A 15007-nucleotide genomic window follows, 5' to 3' on the forward strand; every position below is an offset into this window, starting at 1 on the left:
GCTTAATGGTCTGAAAAGACGAGCCAAATACCCCAAAATATCCCAAAATAAAGAATTTATCTATTTAAATAGCCAATCCTCTAAAGAGCATAGCATCATCAAGGCTATCATCACCAAAACCCCCTGGAACCACCACCACCGATAAAATGAAAAAAATGTCTCTGATACCTGGTGATATGTTAATTTTCGCCATGATGCACAAATTGGGAGATTGTGATAACGTCAAAGCCATTTACATCACAGACACTTTCACTTCAAATGGGGGAAAAGCACCTTTTATTTGTTTTTCTTTTGGTGCCCTCGTCGCCAGAGTCTCACTGCTAAATCCTGCCCTTGCGTGAAAGCCAAAAGGGGCAATTTCAATCAGATAAACGAACGACGAGCCGCCGACCTTGGGCGCACGGAGACTGGAAACAGGTAACCCTGCCCCAAAAACACAGACAGATTAGCTCCAAACATGAAGATGATGATGATGATGATGACGACGACGACAACGACGATGACGACGACGACGATGATGTTGTCATCATCATGTTGTCATGATGTAAGAACTTGGCATGAAATAAAGATTCGTCACAAGCCCGGCCCTTTAAAGGGATAGCCACTACAGTTTTTAGGGAAATTCTATTTTTGTCTATTTAGACAAATTCCTCCCTGGGTGTCCAGAATTTAAATGGTGACGGGCCCCATGCTAACTGTGTTAGCACAATGCATGGCTGTAGAGGGAAGCAGCTAGCCTAGCTCCTGTGAAAATAGGGGAAATACACGTTCACCATTCACATACAATGCAATATTTCACTTTGGGTAAATGCAGCATTTATTAAATTCACATTGCGAGTCAATTTGTCTTTCCTTTCTAAGAATATCATACTTTAGACAAATGGCCAAACAGTGCTCTGGGCTTCCTGAAATTCATCCTCGGTCTCCTGAATCCTAGATCCTGGATCAGATGTTGGAACATCCCTTGTTCCCCTCCAGCTGACCCCCAAATCCTTTCCTTTTCTTTATTACTTTGCTTAAAGTAGTAGTATATTAAATTCAGATGGCGAGTCAATTTGTCCTTCATTCCCAAGGCCTTCCCGAAATTCATTCTCTTCTCCTGAAGTATGAAGTCGAAATCCATCTCTTTGTCTTTTCATTCACTGATCTAAATAGTTTGGACGCCACAATTTTGCCTCTGAATCCGTCCCATTTTCTCATTGTCTCATAAACTCAGCGCATAAATTCCACAATGATTATGTGACGTCTGGGTTGATCTTTGCTGTCCGAGGTTTCTGTGTTTGGAACAGGGATTTGATTTCCTCCTTTTTTCTCTCTTTTCCTCCAGGCGATAGATCCAGATTCTGGCCCTTGGGGTAAAGTCAGGTACTCCATCTACGGCTCAGGTTCTGATTTGTGAGTACCTCTTTCTTTACTTTTACTTGTCAAAAAAAAAAAGAAAACCTAGAAGAAGAAAAACAATCTTCAATCTTAAATTTTGCAAAATTCTGATGATTGGATGAGATTATTTTCAATGGTAACATTTATTATTACAAGAAATATGCTGTGTTCTTAAAATAAAGATAATATGTCAAAATGTTCTTTATTTTCTTATCTATCTATCTCTGTCACATTCAATGGCATTAACTTAATATTCTAGATCCTTGTGAATACCTCAATCTATGTTAAAAACTATTGGTTCACCCGCAGGACAACCCTAAAATGAGTCCATCATGTCTGAGCTTTCTGGATATTGGATATGACAAAATCGGCAACAAAAGTTAAATACCTTTCCTTTCATCGTGTTGCCCTTGGGTTCTGTTTGTTTTAGAAAATTTGCCAAGCCGTGTGTTTTTCCAAGAATCCTGGCTTTTATTAGAAAAATGTTCACTCAGTATTGTTCTCATTTAATGTTGGACTCAAATGGAACTTTAGTCCTAAATCCCAAAGGTTAGGGTGTGGAAAGGGTTTCTTTTTTTTATTTTGACAAATTTAACGTAAATCAAAACATTATTCAAGCCAACGGAGCAAAGGTGTTCAGGCAACATGCCAATGTCTCCTTTTCATCCATGATTTAGCTTGGGTCAGATGTAATATTTTCAGAATAAAACTTTGGAATTGTCTGTATATTGTACTGGAACAGTACAATAGACTGGATTTTTAGCAGGAGGCAAAAGGTACATTATATAACTGTGCTACTTGAGAGCATTTTGAACCTTGTATCTTGTAACAATACAGTGATACACTGTGTCATGCACTTCTGTGGTTTCATATTATAAACTAGTTCAGAATCAGTTTATTTTTAGAAATAAGCAAAAAAAGGCTTAATCAAAAAAATAAAAGATAAAATACCCATAATAAAACAAAATTAAGATTTAAGTAACAAATGTAATTAAATAATATAAAAATGCCAAATATACACAAATAGCCAAAGAATACAATACATACAAAGTAAAACATACAGAATATTCAAAACTATACAGAAGTCCATCTAGCGCCGTGTCTACTGATCTGCTGCTGCTCTCCATCTGCTAATCCTCTAATAGGATTGCTGATGGAAATAGCATGTTCTTTGCTTCCAATTACCTTGCGTGCGACCAAGTGACAGTACGATGGTGTATCGCTCGACAGACAGAACACGTCTCTTTTTCCTGCTCTGTCTGTCACTTTGTTGCAATACAGGCCGACAACATATCAATTGATAATGTTTTATATTACACTAATGGCCGTTTTGTCGGCTTTCAGCCCCAGTTGGAAGATCAAGTCTTGCATGAAAGTTTGTCAGGTTGAAAAGACAAAAACACATGACTTGTTCTGTTTACCTCCCTTTTGTTCAAAATGTGCATCTTAAAACATGATGTGAGAAGAAGTTAGCCTTGAGAACGGAGTTAAAGCCTTGAGGTTTGAGTCAGTGGACAAAGATAGTCAGAGGTGTGAATGAATGCAGACCATTGGCTCAGCGATGCTGCCCTTAAAGAGGATTTGTTTACAAAGCCAGGAAGGCAGGAAGGGAGGGAGACTGGACGAGGAAATAGTTTATTATTGCCCAAAGCAATAAACCCTCGCCACAGAACACAGACCAACATTGTCAAATTCAGCCCTTTCCTGTTTGGAGGTCATCGTGGATGATTTCATTTCCAGCAATGTCAGCAGAAGATTGGCCGTCACCTCCATCACAGTTTGCGCTGGATTCAAATTCACACTCTCAAAGATTCCAGCTACGCTACTTGAAGGCAGAACAGCAAATTATTTGTTAATAAAAACCAAAAAAAAACAACTGGCCTTTGTCTTTTTTTTTAACCAATAAACACTTTCAAGAAGTGCGCGTGGAAACTTTTGCCTTTTCTAGCGGTTCCCAGAAATCTTGTGACAGGTGAAGTTGTGGAAGCCCACCAATTTTGCTTAAAATTCACACTACATTCTTGGGTCTATATGGTCTACTGCATGACAAACTATGACGGACAAAATCTGTTCAATCTGATTCCCCTGCCAGCACATAAAATACACAATGAAATGCATTGAAAGAAGTTATTCTCCTCAGTATCCATTGTGGGTCAGTCTGCAGGTATCCATCTGGAAAGTTCCAGTATTCCATGGAAAAACATCTATATCTGAATTATATTTCCGCAAACTTATATTCCACTGATATTCCAGGTTCCTGATCCAGCCAATGTCGGGCATCATCTACACGCAGCCGTGGGCGAGCCTGGACGCCGAGGTGCGGTCCAAATACAACTTCTACGTGAAGGCGGAGGACTCGGAGGGGAAGTACAGCCTGGCCGAGGTCTTCGTGACGGTGCTGGACCTTAACGACCACCCGCCCGAGTTCAACGAAAACCTGCTGGAGAAGATCATGGTCATCGGGGCGCCTGTGCAAATCCAGGTAGAGCCTCGATCCTGGACATCCCTGATTCCTGAGGGCTGCGGCAGGGGGATCCTATAACATCTAACGGACGTTTTTTGGGGGGATGATTGTGCCCACACAGGCCATAGACGACGACGCAGAGGAGCCCAATAACGTCATCGAGTACTCCATCATGAAGGCCGACCCGGACAACATCTTCGACATCGATTCCGACACTGGGGAGATCGTACTCAAGTCCTACATCAAGTCCATGGACATTGTGCAGAACATCACCAAGCAGAAGGACTGCACGTGGTCCGTGGTGGTCCAGGCCCGGGATCGTGGACAGCCCTCCTTCAGCACCACGGCTGTCGTCAAGATCGATATCACCGAAGCCGTAAGTAGGGGTGCAGAAATGGAAAAAATTGTCATTTTTTCAGTTTCCTGAAGGGGAAAAGGGGGAAAGGTGGCATTCAATGTCATTAAAATGGTGCCTGTAGCACCTGCTAGAAACATCACATTTTCCCCCATTTTCCAGATTATAAAGGTGTAATAAACCATGTAAATCAATAATCTATATATTTTCCACAATCTATTGTTTACATATCTTGGATACAGATAATTATGATCGAGAATTGAATTGTATACCATAAGTTATAAGTCCGAAACAAGGATTGCATCCAACACACGGTCCAACATAGCGTCATAGCTATAGAAGTTTGCTGAAAGGACCATTCTTTGATTTCCTGATATGACGATTATGGTTATCTCACCATATTGTTGGAATTTTCAAAACCAGAAGATAGAGACAATCGATCCGAAAATGTGAGCTATCATCAGGAAAAGAGTTAAGGGTAATGCTGACTAGTAAACTAGTATCTAGTCTAGTCTAAAATGCTATTTGACACCAGTGTGGTCCTTTAAATGGTAATTTGAAAAGTTAGAGTCTTAAAATGACTCCGCTCTCACACAGATGTCATTGTTCTGTTTTCAGATCAAATCCAGGTTTTTCTCGTACTTCCTGGGCCTCAGGAAGCGTCCGGGGGCTGTGTTTGGAATTTGTTTGACCGTTGTCACCTTCGCCATTTCACTGACAATCTTCATCTCCACACTAATTTACTGGAGCTCAATCAAAAAGTCCCGCATCCAATCTCATGGCAAGATCAGAAAGATTATAAGGAGGTCCTGAGAGCACCCAGCGACAATGTCCTTTTCGCTCTGCGATCTTTCTTTTTTCTTTTTTTCTTTCTTTTTTTTTTGGCATTTTATTTCGATTAGTTTTGTTTGGATAAAGTTGTGTCTGTAAAAGAATACAGGAGCACAATATAGATCCTTATCCTCTGTAGATTAAATCTCCTAGTTGTTTTTCTTAGGTACATTGAGCACACGAATTAAGACAAAGAAACGCCAATCATTGCCAAAACATAGTCAGCAAATGCATCCTTATCCATACCATTTCATTCTCCAACACTAATATTCCGACCTTGGGGCGTCCCATTCAACCCTTCTGATCTTGTCTTGACATAAGGTTAAAAAAGAGAAGGAAAATGGTTGCAGGGGAGCTATTCTCATGAACACTTTCCTTTAACGCGTAACATTGTGTAACATTGCAGATAACTTGTGGATATAGTTGCTGCTTTAGGGCCACTAAACTGTAATTCTGTCATTTAAAGAACTGTTTTAGCCAAATAATAATCCATGCAGTATTACACAGAAGGAACAATAACTACCAGCCTGTGTCTGGCCGTCTCTGACCTCAGTCCCATGGACGTGATTTCTCCCTGTGCTCTTTTACAGACCCAACTCAGTGGGGGGCCTTTGGCTTTTTTAATGCATAGTAGAGACAAGCCCGTGCAAATCCTCGGCCTGCTGGCCGCCGCCATTAGCGTCCTGATCCTAGTCACAGTCCTCATCTCCACCGCCATGTTCGTCCGCAACAAAAAGTCCAACCGCATCCTGCCCAACCGCCACATCAAGAGGCGGGCCAAGCGCGGGAACACGTGGGCGTTCCGGAACCCCTTCAGGAAACCCAAGGACCCCGGGGAGAGGTTCCGGGTGTCTGAGCCGGAGCCCAACCCGGAGCCCCGGAGGGAGACAGAATGGGAGAGGGAGAGAGAGAGGGAGAGAGAGAGGGACAGAGAGAGGGAGAGAGAGAGGGAGCGGGTGCGCCGGCCGGAGGCGGTGGTGGTGGAAAACATCAACTACAACAACAACATCAACAACCTGGTCAGACAATGGCCGCCACCGCCATGCGCCCCGTCCCTCCCTCCCCCGCCGCCTCACCCCTACCCCACCGGCCCCGGCGGCCGGCAGTGGGTGCTGCCCACCGTGTCCGAGGCGGTTGTGGCGAAATCCAAATGGAAGGAGAGAGAGAGGAAAGAGGACCTTGTGAACAAAGCGCTGGTGTCAGAGCTCAAAATGAAACTGGCGCAGAAGAGGCTGCCGAGAGAGTAACACCACTGGAAAACTGTGTGTGTGTGTGTGTGTGTGTGTGTGTGTGTGTGTGTGTACGAACAAACATGCATCTGTGTATTTAACTGTTTTTATCTTACGTTGAGACTTTGTATGTGTGAGTGTAGTGACGGATACCAGAGGAATTTAAATAGATTATTTTTTTTCCATTTCTTCCAAAGGTCTTGAAATTGCAAAGTGACATCTCGGTTTGTCAGCAATGTTTACGAATACTTGGATTGTTGTTTTTTTTAATGCTGTCATATCTGTCCAGCCATGTGCATCATCAATAAAAACAAATGTGTCTCCGTGATTCAATATCATTTGTTATGCCGTTGGTTCAAATGACCCGTATTTGGGATAAAAGTTGGTGGTCGGAGCTTAGCAGTGGTGGCTGTTGAATCCAGAGTGAAGAGCAAAAACACATTAGAAGTAGTTTAACTTTTGTGCTTGGTTGAAGAAATCAATTGTCCAAATGCGGTTGAAATTTATAGATGGGAAATAAAGTGGTTTCTCCAACCGAATACATTTTACAGTGACTCATATAGCGGTTAATATAATGTGTTTGATTGTGAAAGTTTAACATCCCAAACATAAAGATTTGATGGCATTTTACTTTTATCATGTTAACTTCACAACATAGGCACCTTTGTAGAGCGGTTAGAAATTATTTAAAGAGTCTTGATGCCAATTTGCTTTTCACCGCACACTCTCCCTGGTGGAGAGAAGGAGATGAACAGCTTCAAATCTTTGAGTCACACACTGGTGGTGAAAGTCCTCCTCATTGAGCATTCTACTGAAGTAAAAGTATTAAAGTATGGGCTGTTAAATGTAAAAAGTATCCCAAGTAAAAGTTCTCATTCAGCTTCATGGCCTAAAATATCCATGCAAAGACACTTTCTATGCTTAATGCATTGAGCTGCATTGGTTAAACTAAAATTGATATTCCATATTTAGTTGGCTTAATATTTTCTATTATTATCAGGAGGCTCAAAAAACTTGTGTGAATCACAATCAGAATCAGAATCAGAAAAGTTCCAGAAAAGTTCCAAATTCCAAATTATACAGTACTTGAGTCAAACATTACTGCGTTGCGTTATACCACTACACAGGAAATGGTAAAAATTTAAGTTACCACAAGTAGATTTAAAATTGTAATGACAGGAATGACCAGTCTGGATAAAAGTGATGTGTTTCAGCTTGATATCTCTTATTCTGAGGAGAAACCTCCACTCCCCGTGGTTCAGAACAGCTGTTCTGCAGCATGTACAGCAGCAGGGAGTATATCCTTCACCGTACATATAATTATATGCTATGAACAGATTTGTCAGATCCTGTCAGCGGGCATTGCTCACGTGTAATAAATATTCATTCCCTCTTCTCGGATTCAACTCCACCGCGAGCACGACCAATTATAAAGTTACACTAAACCGCGCACTGGACTCTTGTGTCGTTATCTGCCAAACATGCATGCTATTATAGAGCGACAGAAAACACAGAATATTTCAGATTACTCACTCTAATCCAAAGGCCACAAGTTGTTCATTTTTGTACAATATTGCGCCGCTGGCTGTAAACCAAAAGTCCATCTGCCCTGTTCTGGAAATACAAGATGGGGGAGACTTGCATCAAACTTTCACCTTTTTTCTTTTATTCATTTATTTACTTACTTTCTTACTATATATATATATATATGAGAAGGTACATCTATTTTACATGAGAAGGTACATCTATTTATATTTTTTATTTCACTATTCTTTCAGAAATATCAGCAATGTCTAATTTGCGGTCAAAATGTTGTTGCTTTTATCGCACATTCACACGCACACGGACACATTAGCTATAACACACGTTTGAAATGTTTGCAGTTTTTAATACTCTCAAGAGAAGGAGTGCAGGGAGAAGAGCGAGAGAGAGAGAGAGAAGTCCAAAAGATGACACATTACAACATGTAAGAGGCCGCTGGGATTACTATGCTATTTCACAGAGGATTACCAAGTTGCAAAGAGCATTGATGCAACAGAATTAAGTAAAGCTATGCCCAATATTAAACAAAAAAAATATGTTTTGGGGACACTACTAGGTTAATAGACATGGAAGGTAAATAAAATAAAACAAAATAAAACACAAATCAAATATAGATTTTAAGATAATAAGACCATCAGCCCTTATGTGGCAGTGTATATAACCCAGAGCCAGATTGTCCATCCAGTCGTATATCACACTGTGAACATGGAGGAGAACAGATAGATAGATAGATAGATAGATAGATAGATAGATAGATAGATAGATAGATAGATAGATAGATAGATAGATGGATAGATGGATAGATAGATAGATAGATAGATAGATAGATAGATAGATAGATAGATAGATAGATAGATAGATAGATAGATAGATAGATAGATAGATAGATAGATAGATAGATAGGAAGATAGATAGATAGATAGATAGATAGATAGATAGATAGATAGATAGATAGATAGATAGATAGATAGATAGATAGATAGATAGATAGATAGATAGATAGATAGATAGATAGATAGATTGATAGATAGATAATAAAACCTCAGGGTTCTAGAGGGTTCGTATGGTTAAAGCATATTGGAGATGTAATTATAGACGAGCAGCAGTATCTTGAAATCAATCCTCTGACTGACTGGAAGCCAGTGTAGAGACTTGACTTGACTTGACTTGTACTTCTTCGTTTTTGTTAGAACTCTAGCTTTAAATCTAGCAGCAGCATTTTGCATATGTTGAAGAGCTGTTTGAGGCAGACCTCTAAAAAAGACCATGACAGTAGTCTAACCTGCTATAAATAAAAGCATGGATAAGCTTTTCTGTTTGGACATGAATCCTCTGATCCTTGCTATATTTTTTTAATGACGAATCAGAGGATGAATCTGGTAGTGATTTGATATGGCTATTACATTGAGATCTGAATCCAAAGTGACTCCAAGATTTCGGGCCTGACTCTTAGCCATCAAAGACTCTGGCACATCCAATCATTGATTTGTTCAATGCACTGACATAGTGAGTCTGTGGAACCATAATCATCTGGTGAGAGAGTTACGTATATTTGGGTGTCATCCACATAATTATGGTGGGGGTTTTTTTTCATTTGGAAAAATGTTGCCTAAGCATGTAAAGATTGAATAAATGAGGGCAAGTATTGACCCTTGCGGAACTTCACGGATCATGTTAAATCACTCAGAGACGACGTTGCCAATGGAAAGAAACTGTCTTGCAAGCAAGACCTGAATCAGTTCAGGACAGCGCCGGAAAGCCCCACCTTGTTTTCCAACCTGTCAAACAGTAGTGTGTGGTCTACAGTGTCAGATCCAGTCTCAGATCCAACACTTGAACTGAAATTTTGCCTGTGTCAGTGTAAAAGCGAATGTCATTTAGCGCCTTACATAATGAGAGCAGTTTCAGTGCTATGATGGGGGCAAAATCCCGACTGGATGTTTTCAGGGCAGTCATTTGCAGTCAGAAAGTCACTGAGTTGTTGGTCGACAACTTTCTCAATGACATTACCAGTACAGGATAAATTTGATATGAGATAGGTAAGACAGGCAGACAGACAGACAGACAGACAGACAGATAGATAGATAGATAGATAGATAGATAGATAGATAGATAGATAGATAGATAGATAGATAGATAGATAGATAGATAGATAGATAGATAGATAGATAGATAGATAGATAGATAGATAGATAGATAGATAGATAGATAGATAGATAGATAGATAGATAGATAGAGCCAGATTGTTCTAGTCTTATCCACAGTTCATAGTCTTATGTCATATATTCTGAAACATGGATGAGAATTACAAGAAATTCATCATTAGGCATCGTCAGTGTTCATTGAATCCTAACAACAAACAAAAACAAAGCAGATGTGTGTATGTGTGTGTGTGCGTGTGTGTGTGTGTGTGTGTGTGTGTGTGTGTGTGCGTGCGTGCGTGTGTGTGTGTGTCGTTCAGAAAATGACAGCTGCCCGCCCACCCCAGCGCTGATCCTGTTTCAGTGGAAATGGAACTCGAGCCGACCAATTGATCTGCTTGCGTCACAACACATGGCAGAGAGGAAGAGCGAGAAGGAGAGGAAGAGCGAGAGCGAGGGAAAGGCAGAAGGGATGGGGAGGGGGTTGGAGGGAGGCCTGGAGGTTTGAGGGAAAGCCAAGTGTTTGGGAATGACGACAAATGAACAATGCCACATCAGATGTGCCATCTGCTGGGCTGGGTGACGCACATCTGCTGAGTGTGTCCAGATTACACACACACACACACACACACACACACACACACACACACACGCACACACGCACGCACGCACGCACGCACGTACGGACACACGCCCGACACACGCACGCACGCACACACGCACACACATGTGTGTCCTTACATAGATAGATAGATAGATAGATAGATAGATAGATAGATAGATAGATAGATAGATAGATAGATAGATAGATAGATAGACAGACCCACACACACACTCATCTATTTAAAAACTATAGTAACAGGCAAATATTCTGCATCAGCAGCAAACGTGTTTTAATCCTTTTAAAACATCCCACATTGTGCATTTGAGTTCATACACGGATAACATTCCTCATATTTGGGAAAAATCCTACATTCATCAAACTGCAATATTCATTGAATTTAACAGATTTAGCTCATGTGTATCGAAAAATGCAATTATATATATATTTTTACTGATAAAGCTGTAAATCAATAATTTGTGAAAAGAAAATAATAATAATAATAATAATAATAATAAAGCCGACAAGTTAACAGTGAGGGAAACATTTTTAAGAAAAACAGAAAACATTTCACAAACACATTCAAGTGCTAATAAAGAATTCAAAGATCTGAAAAAAAATCCTCATCATCCATTTTGGATATTATTATTATTATTCTTATTATTATTATTATTATTATTATTATTACTATTATTATTATTATTATTATTATTATTATTATTATTAATATTATTATTATTATTGAGAGTATGAGCATAATACCATGGAACTATGTTGTGTTTTTATTCAGAACACAAAAGCTTCACATATTAAGAGCAAAATGTGTTAAAAAATGATTGACATCACAAAAACACCATCCGATCAAAATTGGCAGGATCTTAACAATGGTGGAAATCTTTTAACGCTCTTGAATTTACGGTCATCATTTCATCATTTCACACCCTTGCAACAAACTCCTGGGCCTAGAACAAAGGAAGAGACAAGATTAAGAAGATAGAAAGGCAGAATATTTATATTTTATTATTTTATTAATAATGCGCAACATCTTGCTTTCTACTTTATGTAGATACAGTAGGTAGATAGATAGTCCGATAGATGGATAAGTAGATGGATAGATGGATGGATAGATTGATAGATAGATTGATAGATACTTTACAGTACAGGTTCTCCTCAGTTCCGTTCCCAGGACAGGTTGTTAAGGGAATTGATTGATAAGCGAGGACCTGTGTTATTTCACGGTAAGGGGGCACTGTGGCATTGTGAACACTAGTGTAGTGAATACTGACAGACCGCAGGAACAAGACTGAGACTGAGAATGATGATGAGATGAGATATATACAGTATATATAGTGTATGTAGTGTATATAATATAGAAAGGGTGATGCGCAATGAGATGCTTGACGCTGAGACGCTGCGGTATTGTACATAGCGTACAATACAGACTGGTCAGAGAGCTGGTCTTAAGTCCTAACGGTCGTTAAACTGCTAGGTCGTAAAGTGAGGAGTACCTACATTTACAAAAAGAGTAAATAAGGGGCTTTACACAGGTCTGACAAAGGAGCAGTTTGGTGTTTCATTGATAGGATATTGATCATAAATCAAACTGATATTAATAGAGTTGTGCTGTGGGCCGGATGTGCTCGGCGGGCACCTTCAGCCCTCGGTCGTCAGACCTCCTCCTCACCTTCCTGTCTTCACTGGAGTCTCTATTGACCAGGCCCTCGTCGCTAGCCGCCTGCAGGCTGTCGAAGGTGCCTTGCCTCTCCCTCTCCCTCTCTCTCTCTCTCTCCCTCTCCGACCCACTGTCTGCCCTCTGCCGGTTCCTCCAGGAATCCATGACGCCTTCCAGGCAGTTAAACTTAGTATCTGTGGTGCAGGCATACATGCCCACGGGCACGGCCAGCACCATGGCCAGCACTATGACCACAATGTGGATCAGCTTTTCCCGCTGCTCCATCTCCGTGATGTCGCTGCCCGTCACGAAGACGATGCACTGGCCGACCCGTGGCGTCTGGTTCCTCAACGTCACGCAGATTTCGTATTTGGTGGCGGGCATCAGATCAGAGACCGAGTAGGCGTTGATGCCGGGGCCGATGTAGATCTGCTCCTTCTTGGCAGAGTCGGAGCGACCGAAGTGGATGGTAAACCAGGTCTCGGACGGGCGGTCCAGCACGGCGTACCACTCGATGGCGATGCCCCGAACCGTCTGCTTGGTGATGCGAATGTCGATGTAAACGTTTTCCTCTGTGCTGGCCGCAGGTGCGGGGAAGCCGTGAGAGACCATTGACGGGGGGCCATTGGGAGAACGGATGTCCAAGAGGATGCTGACGGAGGAGTTTCCGATGAAGTTGATGGCGCTGCAAGTGTACTCCCCGCGGTCGGCCGGATGGAGCGAGGGGATCACCAGCTGGGATCTCACGGTGTCCTCATCCACTCTTTCCTGAGATTCTGGGAATAGCAGAAGGACACTGCCGATTTAAAGCACTGGAACATAGCGTGTACCGCAGGAAAATGGCTGCTCATCATGGAGACCTGTTCAGTTTGTAGACCTTCCACCACAAACACCCTTCTCCAAAAAGGCCTAAGAGCAGCAAACCCACACACCCACACAATAGGAATACAGTTCACATAAAAACCCTAGAAACTGATAGTAGAAAGAAGTACTGAACATCCATTCAAATAAGTGCGTGTAATATCGATGCTTCATCATGCTCATCAGATGTTATTATCGCTGGCGCAGAGTGGACGGCCATGGCCTGGTCTCAGATTTCTGCTGTGTGTCTGTTTGGGTTGACGCAGTTAATTACATAGTAGGCCACGTTAGCATTAGGTAGGCCGCAGGGCACTTTAATCTCCAGCATCCCCTAATCAACACGGGTGATGTACTTGCAGATTAAAAGAAACAGAGGTGATTAAATTGCGGCAGGCTAATATCCAGTAATATCCTCCTTATGGAAGGCCATGCATTTAGAATAAGAGCTATTTCCGACGAAAGTGTATGTTTAAGTAACTAATTTCCAGCGCCATCACTCAAGCAAAGTGCTTTGATAACGTGGTCGACATCAGACTCTTACCGTGAAATCCTCTGATTATCTTCAGACCATATGTCCACCACACTGCCGGGCTGGGCCGAGCCTTGGCCAGGCAGTGGAGAGTGATGTTTGCTCCCAGAGGCATGCTGATATTGGTGGACCGGGTGGAGACCACAGGCTTCACACACCTATCCAGCTCTGTCTCGTGGAAGAACTTCCCGGCTCTGAAGTCCGGCCCTGAGCAGATCAAGTAGGAGTTCATCAGAATGATGGGGGGGGTGAGGGATCTGGTGAACTCCACAAAACCCTTGAGACGGCAATCGCAAAGCCAGGCATTATCGTGAAGCGCCAGCACCACATTGGGCACAAAACCCGTCTTCTCTTGGTCGCCCTTTATTTTTTGGTAAAGTGGCCAGTTCAGGAAGACTTCCTTCGAAATGACCGTGAGCTGATTGAAGGATAGATCTAAGTAAGTCAGACCTGGAAGATATTTCAAGGCATGCTCTGGCAGAACGTCCAGCTGGTTGTGTTTCAGGTCCAGGATCTTCAGAGCGGGCGTGTCCTCGAATGTCGTCCATGGCATCGAGCGCAGCTTGTTACCTTGCAGGCGGAGCTCTGTTAAATTTCTCAAACCTTCTAAACTCTTTGAGTTTATCACGGTGATGTCATTAAAGTTCAACCACAAGTTCTTCAAGGCAGGGACTTTAGAAAATGCACCCCTGGGTACTTCCGTGAAGTGAGATTTTTCTATTCGAATTTTGGTCATATCATCTGGAATGTTCTCTGGTATGGCACCAAATGCATTCTCTTCCATACATGTGAGCGACCTGGGATCAAAGGGGATAATGATTTAGTGGCCTATTCTGATTACCCTGTGCCCTAGTATAGACTTATAGACTTTTTGAACACCAGGAAACGTCAGAAAACGACAAATTAAATTGCTCTATTCACACCTAAGCGACAGTATTCTGGTTCAATTTAAAGTACATTTAACTTTTTCCACATAACTTCCCAAGTCACTATTTTAGGATATAGAATTATTATTGTCATAAATAATAATAAAAAATGTCACAATGTTCACATTTTTCTTTCCTGAATTTTAAATTTCCATTAAACATTGCCCACTGGCGCAGCAACACCATGGCCTGAATTCCAGTGACTAAATGTAGGTCTGAAATCCACATCTTACCTGCCATTACGTTCCGTTACGCAGCTGCATCCGGTTAAACATTGACAATGAGATCGATTCACTTGAAGGTTCAACAAAATTATAAACAATAGGGTACAAAATATGTCCATAGTCCAATAAAATTCCACGGTTTCTGGGCTACATTCGTGCTCAAGGCATGTCGACAGTTGGGAGACAACGGAAGCCAATTAGATATAATCCCTGACGTTCTACGTAAGAGTCCATGGCCGGCGCCTAATTCCC

The 15007-nt window shown here is 41.6% G+C and overlaps 2 protein-coding genes across 2 annotated transcripts in view; one reads left to right on the top strand and one right to left on the bottom strand.

Annotated features, from left to right (window-relative positions):
• cdhr1a (cadherin-related family member 1a) overlaps positions 1 to 6277 on the top strand; it is a gene marked incomplete at both ends in the record, with an annotated part of 16218 nt that extends 9941 nt beyond the window's left edge. The window contains 5 exons of the mRNA XM_080017021.1: positions 1328 to 1395; positions 3634 to 3862; positions 3966 to 4220; positions 5621 to 5871; positions 6055 to 6277. Coding sequence (XP_079873147.1) covers positions 1328 to 1395; positions 3634 to 3862; positions 3966 to 4220; positions 5621 to 5871; positions 6055 to 6277 — 1026 coding nt within the window. The remainder of the gene's footprint in view (positions 1 to 1327; positions 1396 to 3633; positions 3863 to 3965; positions 4221 to 5620; positions 5872 to 6054) is intronic.
• A 5875-nt stretch (positions 6278 to 12152) lies between these two features.
• Positions 12153 to 14874, bottom strand: lrit2 (leucine-rich repeat, immunoglobulin-like and transmembrane domains 2; the record flags this gene model as incomplete). Its single annotated transcript, XM_080017022.1, has 3 exons — positions 12153 to 12991; positions 13618 to 14402; positions 14765 to 14874. The coding sequence occupies 3 exons, from the start codon at positions 14872 to 14874 to the stop codon at positions 12153 to 12155; spliced, it is 1734 nt and encodes a 577-aa protein (XP_079873148.1).
• Positions 14875 to 15007: the final 133 nt, after the last annotated feature.

Source organism: Zeus faber, assembly GCF_960531495.2.
Source record: "Zeus faber genome assembly, chromosome: 16".
In the NCBI taxonomy this organism is placed as follows: domain Eukaryota; kingdom Metazoa; phylum Chordata; class Actinopteri; order Zeiformes; family Zeidae; genus Zeus; species Zeus faber.